General features: G+C 47.1%; 1 protein-coding gene across 7 annotated transcripts in view; it reads right to left on the bottom strand.

The window, feature by feature from the left end:
- Positions 1-13,631, bottom strand: part of CORO2B (coronin 2B) — a 149,709-nt gene that overhangs the window by 61,638 nt on the left and 74,440 nt on the right. For all 7 annotated transcript variants that reach the window (XM_004010265.6, XM_060418893.1, XM_042252092.2 and 4 more), the window contains exon 2: positions 8,509-8,709. In XM_004010265.6, coding sequence (XP_004010314.4) covers positions 8,509-8,709 — 201 coding nt within the window. The remainder of the gene's footprint in view (positions 1-8,508; positions 8,710-13,631) is intronic.

Raw genomic sequence — 13,631 nt, 5'->3', positions numbered from 1 at the left:
CTAGAGTCTGATCTCTTAGCCCTGTCCTATGCTGCTCTCTTATCCAGGGCTCTGCTCCTCTCACTGAGATGCCTTGTGGATTTGTGTGGCTTTCTCTGCCCCAGTCCACCTCCACCAGCCATCCCTGCAGGGCTGGGGAGACCCGGAGCAACTGTCCAGCCTTGGTTAGACCTCCACCCTTGAGTAGCAGAGCCAGGAGAAGAAGCAAGAGGAGGCCGCATTGACTGGGCTGGGGGAGGACAGTGCAGCACCCCACCCCAAGATCCAGGGGGAAATGTTCCACCACCAGATTGCCAAGACTGAGCAGACATGAAGAGGGAAAGCGGAGGCCACAGGCTTACACAGGAGATAGGAGTGACCCCTATCTGGAGATCAAATGCATCCCAACCCCAGAATTCAGTTATGTGCATTATACACAGCTAAATCCGAACATAAATGAACCAGGGATTCCAGTTTCTGGAGAATGCAATTAATGTCCATCATTTTGAACTGCCAGCAGGATGAACAGTTAGGATGAACCTGTTCAACAGGGGCTTCCCTGCTGGTCCAGTGTTTAAGAATCTGCCTGCCAATGCAGGAGACCCGGGTTCAATCATTGGTCTGGGAAGCAAGATCCCACATGCCATGGGGCAACTAAGCTTGTGCACCACAGTTACTGAGCCCAAGCTCAAGAGCCCGTGAGCTGCAAGCACTGAACCTATGTGCCGCAACTACTGAAGGCCACGTGCCCTGGAGCCCATGCTCCACAACAAGAGAAGCCACTGCAATGAGAAGTCTGCACACTGCAACTAGAGTCGCTCCCACTTGCCACAACTAGAGAAAGCCTGGGCGGAGCCATGAGAACTCAGCACAGCCAAAAATAAATACATACATACATAAAAATAGCTCCCTCCCCGAACCATGGAGTTGGTTCCTCGAGCAAGACATGGGGAGGACTCGCTCAGAGACCTCCAACCCACTAGTCCACCAATGAGATGCCCCTTGGACATATCAGAGACAAGGCCTGATGCTACTTGGGTCTCAGTGCCAGGCATGGGGCTGGGTGCCCAGTGCCCGCCCCGTGACTGAAGGAGTGGTGCTCTCCTGTGTGGTCCTCTGCTCCAGGATGCCTTCCCCCACCTCTCCTTGCTGACCGAGATTGTTACTTCCGTTCTTCAGAGACAAAGCTTCCCTACCTTCTAGCAAATACCTGTTTTCATGGCTTCCAGAAAAGATGGACACATGAGGTGTCAGAATATCACAGGAGTTCACAAAGTACTGGCTGAAATAATGTTCCATGTTGAATTAATTCATAATGTTCATTCATTAACTCACAATTCATTAATTCATAATGTTCAATTAATATCCAACTCTACTTGGAGGTGTGGAGATGTTCAAATGATGGTGATAATAATACAAGGCACCTCTAGACACATGGTCCTCCGAGTCCTCTTACAGAGGTGGGCCGGCATGTGGCCAGGGGGGCCCTGGTTTTCAATTCGGCCACTCGTGTGCTGTACAAGTCTCCAAGGAGTCTCTTGACTTCTCCAAGGCTCTGTTTCGTCATCTGGAAAATGGGATGAACAACTGTACTTTCATCATGGGGCTAGAGATGAGATTCGAAAAGAGCTGGTATGTGAGACCCCCAAAAGCTCCCCAAAGCCGAGGACTGCTGGTTGTAAGGGGAACCCAGACCCCTGATGTCCAGGCCAAGTTTCCTTCCTTTCTACCATGTACCACGTGGGTAGCAGGTAGCTGGCTAATGCTTAGCCATGCCAGGCCCGGCTTCCAGCTTCAGCCTAGATGTGGAGGCGGCAGGTGGGCAGCCCTGGTGGAGTGTGGCAGGACAGGGGTGGCGTACCTGGGGAGGCCCAAGCGGTTAATCAGGCCTCTGGGCACCGTGCCTGCTCTCTGGAATATTCATAAGGCCCCTCCAGCTGTGCCAGGCAATCAGGGTGCTGATTGCTCCCCCATCTGCAGCTTAACATTCCATTCCAGAGAGGACAGAGCTGGTGGCTGAATGTTAACCAGGGGAAAATCCAGCCTTCACAACAGCTGCCTGAACACAAGCCTGGGAAAGACAAATCCACCCCTTTCAGATCTGCCAGCTCAGCCAGAACTTACCCGTCCACCAGCGTCATGGGCAGTGGAAAGAGTTTCAGATTCAGAAATAAGTGGGCTGGTTTCCAGTCTGGTTCTGCAGCCTCAGTTTCCCCAACTGTAAAATGGGGATGGTTCTACCAAACCCCCTAAATTCAACATTCAAAGAACTAAGATCAGGGCATCTAGTCCCATCACTTCATGGCAAATAGATGGGGAAAAAATGGAAACAGTGACAGACTTTATTTTTGGGGGCTCCAAAATCAGATGGTGACTGCAGCCATGAAATTAAAAGATGCTTTCTCCTTGGAAGAAAAGCTATGACAAACCTAGATGGTGTATTAAAAAGCAGAGGTATTACTTTGCCGACAAAGGTCTGTCTAGTCAAAGTTATGGTTTTTCCAGTAATCATGTATGGATGTGAGAGTTGGACCATAAAGAAAGCTGAGCACCGAAGATTCGATGCTTTTGAATTGTGGTGTTGGAGAAGACTCTTGAGAGTCCCTTGGACTGCAAGGAGATCAAATCAGTCAATCCTAAAGGAAATCAGTCCTGAATATTCATTGCAAGCACTGATGCTGAAGCTGAACCTTCAGTACTTTGGCCACTTGATGTGAAGAGCTGACTCATTGGAAAAGACCTTGATGCTGGGAAAGATTGAGGGTAGGAGGAGATGGGGAAGACAGAGGGTGAGATGGTTAGATAGCCATCACTGACTCTACTGATATGAGTTTGAGCAATAGGAGATAGTGAAGGATAGGGAAGCCTGGCATGCTGCAGTCCATGGGGTCGAAAAGAGTTGGACACGACTGAGCCACTGAACAATAACTACCACCTAACCCCCAAGAGGGCTGATTAAGACAGAGTTTGTTGGACTGGAGTGCTAAACAAAGGCAAGCCTTCATTGTTTGTTATTGTTGCCGGCATACTTCCTCCCCTGGGGGAAAGCTTGTCATCACAAATATTGAGGTCTCAGCAAGCTGGCTTGGGGGGAAACTGAGGAAGGAAGAGAAGCTTCTGGAAGAGTCGGCCTCAGGCTTGGCCTCAGGGCAGGTGCCAATCTTGTTATTCTCATCTGCCCCAGACCTCTCAGAGAAGCAAGAAAGGAATGGGAAGGGCATGTGACAGAAGATGGCCAAAAACTCAGAAAAGAACTATAAAAGCAGACAGCAGCTTTCTGCGTGCTCAGGAAAATAGTTTGGAGCCACGCAGGGCAGGGACAAGAGTGTGCCGCTGTGAGTTCACAGCGCATGAGTAACGTCCAAGCAACCACCAGAACTCGCCAAGAAACGGCCGGAACCTTGCCTGTGTTTCTGTTGAGTAATACAGGAAACTGTTTTCAGAGAGATTTCTATCTAAACCAAGAAAATTAAAACCTGGAGCTAAAATAATAGAATCTTCTTCCTAGAAAACTGCCCAATGAGGAACAGTTCATCTCTCCTACTGGCAGATCAGGAGGGGCTTCTGAACTGGGCATTATTGCTACTGCTGTTTGTTAGCCCTGTCCTCCCCACTCCCCCGAGACCAGCCAGCCCACAGTGGTGGGCTCCGCCCTGACCACAGGGGCAGGAGACCGACAGCTTTGACCCAGGCAGCTGGGGAAAGGCAGGCTCCTCTCTGGGCTCAGGACTCTGTTCCATAGTCTCAGACATCAGGGTCCTGCCTTGGACTAAACCAACTGCTCAGCCCCAGGATCTGCCTTGCCTCCACCCGTCAGCCCCTCACCCTCACTCAGGGTACTTCCTGCTAGCATTCACTACAGCCAGCTCAGAAGCACGTGTTACTTTGGGGGAAAACGCTGGACAAAATACATAAAGGGAGGGCTGACCTGAGCCCCTACTCTGGGCTGTTGGTCTTCTGAAACCTCTTTACATCAACCAATTGTTTTTATTTCTTTTTTCCCCCTAAAGTACGAAACATTGTGCTCATCTAAGATAAATTCAGTAGATACAGTTAAGGAAAAAGAAAAAAAATGAAAAGAGCACTCATGATGCCAATATTCACAAATAACCACATTTAAACCCATAAGTGTATATAGAAAGTGAAGTTGCTCAGTTGTGTCTGACTCTTTGCAACCTCATGGATTGTAGCCTGCCAGGCTCCTCTGTCCATGGGATACTACTCCAGTATTCTTCCCTGGAGTATGGGCAAGATCTTGCCTGGGATCTTCCCAACCCAGGAATTGAACCCAGATCTCCCGCATTGCAGGCAGGCTCTTTACCGTCTGAGCCACCAGAGAAGTTTAAAAAAATGAAAGTAGCTCAGTTGTGTCCAACTCTTTGCAACCCCATGGACTGTAGCCCGCCAGGCTCCTCTGTCCACAGAATTCTTCAGCCCAGAATACTGGAGTGGATAGCCATTCTCTTCTCCAGGAGATCTTCCCAACCTGGAGAGCGAACCCAGGTCTCTTGCATTTCAGGCGGATTCTTGAGAAGTGCATATATTTTCCCAGTCTTTTCCAAAAAGGTGAATGGCTACATAGATATCATTTAATGGGATTAATTAGATTTTACCTTTTTTTTCCCAGCTAACAGTAGGCGATAAAATTTTCTTATTAAATATTCCACTGCATTGGTGGTTCTTGAAGTGTGGTCTGGGGACCCCTGGGGATTCCCAAGACTTTTTCAGGGAGTCTGTTAGGTTAAAACTATTTTCATAATAATAGGAGACATTATTTGCCTTTTCATTCTTGTTCTCTCAGTTAAGTATACAGTGAAGTTTTCCAGAGTCGTATGATGTTTGATATCTCAGCAGGCTGAATGTAGAAGCAGATATTAAAATTCAGCCATCTTTTATTAAGCCAGATTAATTTAAAGAGATTTGCAAAAATGTAGAACAATGTAATTCTCAATTTTTAAAAAAATTTAATAATTTTTCGTAAAATACAGTTTTCTGTAAGGATGTGAAATGGGTTTATTATTAGGCAAATAACAAATGCATATTTTTGAAATTCCTACATTTTTATTTTGAATATGCTAAATATATTTTTTAAATTTTAATTTTGGCTGTACTGGGTCTCCGCTGCTGCGGGCTTCCTCTAGCTACGGTGAGCAGGGGCTACTCTCTCGCTGTGGCTGCAGGCTTCTCACTGCAGCGGCTTCTCTTGTGACGGAGCACGGGCTCTAGGTATTCGGGCTTCCGTCGCTGCGGCCATGGGTCCAGTAGCTGCAGCTGACGGGCTCTAGGGCACAGGCTCAATAGTCGTGGCACACAGGCTTAATTGCTCTGAGACATGCGGGATCTTCCTGGACCAGGGATCAAACCCAAGTCTCCTGCATTGGCAGGTGGATTTTTTCTCATCAGGGAAGTCCCCTGAATATGCTAAATGTTAATAGGTACATAGCTATATAAGCAAAAGCTCTTTGGGGTCCTCAATAATGTTTAAGAGCATAAAGTGATTCTGAGGCTAAACTTTTGAGAACAACTACTCTACATCAGCACCTTTGGTGACTGTATAGCACCCCGCTGTGCGGATGGCCCCGAATTTGTTCACCCATTTCTTTATTGATGGATCTGCAGGTTGCTTCCAATTTTTGCTGTTATAAAAGTGCCACAGAAATCCTTGGGTCCCTGGGACTTCTCTGGCAGTCCAGTGGTTAAGACTCTGTGCTTCTACAGTAGGGGGCAGGGGTTCGATTCCTGGTGGGAGAACTAAGATCTCACATACTACATGCCATGTGCAATGTGGCCCCAAACCCCACTACCACCAACAGAAAGCAGATGGCAACCCACTCAAGTACTCTTGCTCCCATAGACAGATGTAGCCTGGCGGGCTACAGTCCACTAAAGAAACAAAAAAACACCACCACCAAACAAACAAAAAACCCCAACACCACCCGCCTTCAAAAAGCAGATCGAGTACCTATATAGTGAAACTTCCAAAATGAAAGAAAACAAGAAAGACCAGCTGGAAGTCTGAGCCATCACTGTTAGTCTATTATTAAATTAAGCAAAATGTATCACAGGATATGAACAGATGAAGTTGAAAGGCTATGTGTACACTAAACATACATGCATGTGTACAGATACATATGTTTCCAAAGACAGAAACTTATTCTCTATAAAGAGCTCTTTTCCCCCTTGCTGTCCATGAAGTGTTTACAGAAACGGACCATATTCTAGGGCAGAGTTACAGACAACATGAAAGTCTTTGGTACCGTTACAAAAATGGAGAGGAGTTTAGAAACTTGCAAGCAATTTGAGAGAGAAATTTCATTTCTCTAGAAAATAATTTTAAAAAATGATACTTGCAAAAAAATAAGTACAAAAATGCCACAAACTTTAAAATATATATATATTCCTGAGAGTATTTCTGTAGAATACATTCCTAGAAGTGGAATCACTGGGCCAATGGACACATCTTTAAATGTTACTAGATATTGCCAAGTTACCTCTGTTTATACCTCACCAAGAGTAATATGTTAGTCCATCAAATACTCAGAGCATATTTGAATGCCTGCCCTCACATCTCTGGCAACACCAAAGATTATGACTCTTTTAAATCTTTTTCTACTTAGTAGGCTAAAAGATATATTCTATCTTCTATAAATTGCTTATTCATAGCCTTTGTCCATTTTCTATTGGGTCCTCTTATTGATTTTTCTTAATTCTTTATATATATATATATATATATATATATATATATATATCTCCTGGATGTGCAACTTTTGTCTGTTATATATTGCAAATATTGTACTCAATTATGTTGCCTGCCTTTTAATTTTGCTTACATGTCTCACTAGACTACAAAAATTACCTTTAAAAATATTGTTATAAATGTATTCTAATCTACTAATCATTTCCTTTATGGTTTTATGGCTTCTTAACTAGCTTAGGAAGCCTTTCCCTGTTTTATGATTTTAAAAATACTCTCCATCTCCCTCTAATACCCTTACAGCTCTTCACTTTCTTTTTTTAATGTTTAGATTTTCAATCCACCTGGAATTAATTTTTGTTTTGTTATGGTGTGAGGCATTGACTGTTGACCTTTGCAAACCATGTAGTAGAGTATGGCAGGGTGTCAGCAATGGACTTGAGCCCCCGTAAGAACCAGCCCATGTGTTTCTAGCGACCTGCAAGCCTGCCTACTGCAGCTGGAGGTGAGCTGGTCCCTGCGGGGACACATATCTGAGCCCATCTGGCTCAGGAGCAGAGACAAGCTACATTTCAGAATCCTTCCTAATGGGATAGAGCTGCTGTGAGCACCTGCAAAGTCAACAGGGAGAGCCGATAACACTTCCAAGAAAGAACCAGAACATCTTTACCAGGCTGTTTGGTTCTCAAAGAGCTTTCTGCCCATCACCCTCTCAATGCTAACATCACTATGGAAGTGGAAGGGGATTTAAGGGGTCCCCTTTACCGCTACAGGAAAATAAGGTACAGAGAGGTTAAGTGACACACCCAAGGTCACACTCCTGGTAAGTGACAGAGACCAGCCAGAACCTAGAAGTCCTGCCCCCAAGCCCACACAGCTCCTCAGCCGGCTCCGTGAGCCAGGCTCTGTGTCACCGTCACTGGCTTCCCTCTTCTGTGGAAGGGAGGGTCTGGCCTAAGGCTTTCCCAAATCTGAGCCCCCACCACTGTGGGCAGGTGAGACTGGAAAAACCCATCCTCCACCACCAGCTGACAGAGGCTTTCTGGTCCCAAGGATTTCTTGGGCACGTACCTCCTCCATTCCCCAAGTGTCTGGCTTGGCGGAGGATGGGAGAGGAGATGAGTCAGGCCGGGGAGGGAGAGCTCAGCCATAAACAAGCGGGACTGACAGCGAGCGCTTTCCCCGAAGCATGTGACCTCCCACGGGCCTCCGGGGACTCTGTCTGAATGGCAGAGCTTCAGAATTTCATGATTGAGGCTCTGCAGATTGAATTTGCCAGATTCACGAAGGCAGCCACAGAAGAGAAGAAGCTTTTAGAGAGGAGGTGGGGGATGAGAGAGAAGGTAAATTATTCCTAGTCCCTCAGTGAAGAGCTTGAAATGTTGTTTTTAATGGGTGTGTCATTTTTGCAGAGGCCTGCCTGATGTGGCTATGCTGGATCTTTAGTGTCTCCAGCTCCAGAACTAAAGGACACACAGGAAAGACAATCGTAGAGCCAGATCTAGCCTGGAGATCAGATGACCCAATCTCTAGGGTCAGTGGGAAGCCCGGGAACCCCAAAGCAAGTGACTTGTCTAGGCTGCGGGTTCTGGGAACAGATCTCAGTCCGCCTAGAGAAACGTGTCCTCTCCCGGATGTTCCTCAGGTCCCCCAGCTGCACCTGTTCCGGTGATTCTTGGGAAGAACTTTGGGGAAGGTGCAGCCACTGGACACATGATGAAAAAGTAAAAGGTGGGGGGCAGGGAGACATAGGGCAGCAGGCCCAAGAATGACCAAGCGGGGTTCCTCTCTGCCCTGGGGCAGCGGCCAGGCCTAAGGAGGTGTAGGGGGCCTACCTGTTCCAGGGGGATGACGAGGAAGGAGCCGCCCCCCGCACTCTCGGTGACGATGGCCAGGAAGCGGGCGTTGACGGCACAGAAATGGTTATCATGCACATTCTTGGTGATGGGGATGCCGTCAAAGCAGTGCTCCCGGTTGGCCACCTTCCCATAGACGTTCCGGAACTTGGAGCTGCGGTACTGCGGACGCCAGGACATCTGTAAGAGGCCGGGAGAGACACGGGTCAGGCCAGGCTGTCCCTGAGGAGCTGAGCTGGGCACAGGCGTGAGGGAAGCGGCTCTCGAGAATTTAGGAGGTGAGGAAAGCCCGGTGCCTGCCCTCAGGAGGCAGAAGGGAAGGGACCTCCAAGAATCAGACGCCTGGCCCTGTGCAGGAGGACTTACTCTTTGAATAAATTCCCGCAAGAGCAAAGACTGGCATGAGGGCGCTCACCCATTTCTTCGTTCAGTACACCCGCCCACACCACCTTTCAGAAAGGATGGAGGAGCCTTTCACTTCCAAGGCATGTGCCATGTGATAGAGCCGACCATCCATCCAAAACATGTCTGGGCTGCCTCTTGCGTGTCAGAAACTGTGCTTAATTTAGTACGGGACGTGCAGACAGAGGAGGCTGGGTGTTCACAGAGACACAGAACACTTCTGATGATGAGGGGTAGGGGAGGAAGACGGCCCCTCTATGTGCAACAAGGCAAATGACCCTCCTCTGATTGTCTCTAGGGCTCCTAACCCACAAGTACACCCCAGAAATCTCAGCCCTATACATCATCATCAGGCCCAGAGAGGTTAAGTGACTTGTCCAAAGCCACACAGCTAATGAGTAGGGCCAGGGACACAAGTCTCCTGACTGGAAATCTGAGACTCTGCTATGCCAGATTACTCTTTGGAGCAAGGTTTCTCCATGCGTGACCCACAGGTCACTTGTATTAAACATCTTCTGGGATGGGGGAGGTTTCTAAGCCTCCCATATCATTTGTTAGAAATGCTGATTCTTGGGTCCCAAACCAGACTTACTGAATCCAATATATTGGGAATGGGGACCAGACATAGGTATTTTAATCCAGCTTTCCTGCCCCAGTGAGACAGAAGCACAATGTTCTAGAGAATGGAATGGCACCCCTCCTCACCCCTCCTGCCCACCACCCACAAGACAGAATCCAACTGACCAACCAGCTGGCCCCTACTACATACATGTCCCGTGCTAGGCACTGCAGAGAGCACAGATGTGCACGGATGGACGTGCAGGTGAAGGACAGGACAGGCAGCCCGACCGTGCAGTTCAGCTTTGCTGTAGGATGGTGCCTCTTATGGGAAACCCTACGAACGGGCGCCATGGCAGGTGGAGCCCAAATCGGTGCTATCCTGGCAGACAGGTATCCAAGCTCAAAGCACCTAGCTGGGGTCTGGCATTCAGTAGGAGCTCAGTAAGTGTTTTACAAATGTGAACATGCAGGCTTCTCTGGTGGCTGAGTGGTAAAGAATCCACCTGCCAATGCAGGAGACATGGGTTCGATCCCTAGTCCAGGAAGATCCCACATGCCGCAGAGCAACCAGCCCAGGGAGCCACAGCTCCTGAAGTCTGCACACTCTAGAGCCTGTGCCCAGCAACAGGAGAAGCCGATGCAAAGAGAAGCCTGTGCACCGCAGTGAAGAGGGGGCCCTGCTCGCCGCAGCTAGAGAAAAGCCTGCACAGCTACGAAGACCCAGCAGAGCCAAAAACAAATGTTTAAAACTGTAAAAAAAAAAAATTGTGAACATGCTTCTGACCCGACTCTGCCTTTATTTGCCATCATCCACCCCCTGCTCTTCTGTCCCGTCTCCCGATATGCCGAGTCTCCCAACCCATCTCAGGACAGAAATTTCTGCAGATGAAATTCCCAAGGGGATGGAAGGCAAAAGGAAATAACCGCCACAGAATCAGGAAACCAACCCTGGAAATTTGCCTGAAAACAGAACTTTGCATTGGATTTAAATAAAACCAAGAGCTCAGACACAAAGGCCTTTTTATTGAAGGAAGAAGTTCAGATCCAGTAAGGAGAATCCCAGGGATTCTTCAGGCAAAGCCTCTTCCTGCCAGCTCTCTGTCCTCTCCTCCCTCAGGCCACTGCCCTCCCCTCCACTCCACCCCACTTCCCAGCCTCTGCCTACACTGTACCCTTCCCACCTGCCTTCTCCTCTCTCTGCTAAGTTCTGCCCACGACCGTTCATGACAAAGTCCTTCGGGAGAGCCAAGAGCACTTCTGGCTGTGTGATCTTAGGCAAGCCCCTTCTGACCAGATCCTCACCAGGATTACATCAGTGATGCCCTGATTGCAGTCCCAGGTGGTCACTCATGTTCCTTTACATGAGATGAAGTTTCTAATTTTACTAGCATGGTGTTTATTTTTATTTATTTATTTTTTGCAGATGTTTTTAATGTGGGCCACTTCATTTATTTATTTATTTTTTAAATTTTATTTTACCTTATTTTACTTTACAATACTGTATTGGTTTTGCCATACATTGACATGAACCCGCCACGGGTGTACATGAGTTCCCAATCCTGAAACCCCCTCCCACCTCCCACCCTATATCATCTCTCTGGATCATCCCCGTGCACCAGCCCCAAGCATCCTGTATCCTGTATCAAACATAGACTGGCAATTCGTTTCTTACATGATAGTATACATGTTTCAGTGCCATTCTCCCAAATCATCCCACCCTCTCCCTCTCCCTCAGAGTCTAAAAGTCCATTCTATACATCTGTGTCTCTTTTGCTGTCTCGCATACAGGGTTATCACTACCATCTTTCTAAATTCTATATATATGCGTTAGTATACTGTATTGGTGTTTTTCTTTCTGGCTTGCTTCACTCTGTATAATCGGCTCCAGTTTCATCCACCTCATTAGAACTGATTCAAATAAAAAAGTTTTTTTATTGAATTTTTTATAATATTGCTTTTGTTTTATGTTTTGTTTTTTTGGCTGCTAGGCAGGTGGCATCTTAGCTCCCCAACCAGGGATCGAACCCATACCCTCTGCACTGGAAGGCAAAGGCTTAACCACTGGACTGCAGGGGAGGTCCCTCATGTGTTTATTTTAATTTGTATTAGAAAAAACATGTAACTTAAATCCACGTTTTCATAGATATTAGTGCTAAGAAAGCTATGTTTGAGAATAATGAATTAACTCAAAGAAAAATACAGTTTGAAAAATATAGTATGGGTGGTACATGGTCCTGGCAGAAATTTTGTCTGATGTTGAGTACTGGCAATCACTCTGTCTCCTTCAGGTAGAACATTCTAGATTCCATAGTCCTCCCAAAGAGAAAGGAGCCTGCTCATTCCAATCTCCTGTTTCCTGTAGGTGCAGATCTGGTCCAGAAGGCCTTTGTCCTTTTCTCTGCCCTGCCCAACCTTCAAGGCCTGACTTGAATCTCACTACCCTTCCAAAAGTCCAGCAGAGAGAATCTCTGTTGGGATCAGCCCCAGCCTGCATCCAGGGAAAAGCAGAGAGCATCTTGCAGCAAGCCTGGCACTGCTTCTCCCCCATCAGTTGGTAGACTGGGGCTGATCTCTCTGCAGGACCTCTGGAAGGGTTAGGGGAAGGAGGCCAGGGGGCCCTTATCACTGGACCTGTACCTTCACCCGGCATGAAGCCACAGCAAGCATGCCTGGCAGAATGCTGGACTGGGAGTCTGCATTTCTGGATTCCTACTAGCCTCGGAAAAACAATTTGCCTCCTTGAGATGTTCTAAAAGTCATAGTTTCTGACTTTCTGTGGTTACTTTAAGAATCAAAATGAGATATGTAGATACAAGATCCCATCCAAGATAAGATCGCACCACTGCTCCTGTGGGCCCAGTTGACTGAGAGGTGTCTGGAAAGCATCAGACACAGACCCTGAGTTCAAATATCTTAGGAGCCTTTGGAGGAGATGAAACCAATGCTTGAAAAGTAGTGAGAGGCCAGGGAAGCAGAGGGCACTGGGGTAGGCTTCATGGAGGTGGGGGCATCTGCCAGCATGGGACACTGAGAGAGCCCAAGGCACTGTCCGCAGTCCCCCGAGAGGTGGGAATTACGACGTCCTTGTGGTACGGAGTGGGAAACAGACCCAGCCCAAGTCGGACGCACACAATTCACTGGGACCTGCTCTGACTCTGCAGACCTGATTATGTTTTTTCCAACTTCTTATCATAAAAAACTTCAGAAAACAAAAATAGTTGAGAGCATGGTACAATAATCACCCACCACCTAGGTTCATACGCATCAGCATTTTGTCACAGCCCTTTTTCTCTCTGTGTGTGCATGTCTTCCTTTCTTTTTTTTTTTTTCAGTTTTGTGTAATTAGTTGAAATGAAGCTGCCAGCATCATGACTCCTGTCCCCTTATTACATCAGCCTGCATTTCCTACAAAGGAGGACAGTTTCCTGCCTAAGCATATCATCATTACCATATCTAAGAAAATTAACAACTCCTCAGTACCATCTACCACCCAGCCAATATTCAAAATTCTTCAAAATACCTTTTACACGGACTTCCCCAGTGGTCCAGGGGTTAAAACTCCATGCTCACATTGCAGGAGGCAAGAGTTTGACCCCTGGTCAGGGAACTAAGATCCCACATGCCATGCTGTATGGCCTTAAAAACCAAAGAAATGCCTTTTACAGCTATTCCGTATTTTGAACCAGGATTGGGAACTGTGTTGTTCCCACGTATTTCATTTGGTTGTGATCTCTCTTTTGCCTCCTTTAAATCTAGAACACTCCCATTACTTTTTTTTTTTTTTAAATTTAAAGTGACACTGACTTTTTAAACACAGCAAGTCAGTTGTCTTACAAAAAGTCCTCGTGAGGGACTTCCCCGGTGGTCCAGTGGTTTGGACTTCACCTTCTGGCACAGGGAATGCAGGTTTCATCTCTGGGCAAGAAGATCCCAGATGCCTTGGGGCTAAAACACCAAACCACAAATCAGAAGCAACGCTGCAACAAATTCAGGAAAGACTTTAAAACACAGAAGAAGAAGAAGAAGAAGAAGAAGTCCTCGTGATTTGTCTCCTGTTGCTTTGTGGTCTCTTCAAAGCCATTCTTGGATTCCCTTTAAAGCTGAGGAGTCAAACGTAAAGCTTTGATACAATCCACTTT

This window comes from Ovis aries, chromosome 7 (assembly GCF_016772045.2).
Source record: "Ovis aries strain OAR_USU_Benz2616 breed Rambouillet chromosome 7, ARS-UI_Ramb_v3.0, whole genome shotgun sequence".
In the NCBI taxonomy this organism is placed as follows: Eukaryota; Metazoa; Chordata; class Mammalia; order Artiodactyla; family Bovidae; genus Ovis; species Ovis aries.
The sequence above is the reverse complement of the archived record's forward strand: the minus strand, read 5'-3'. Positions and strand labels throughout refer to the sequence as shown.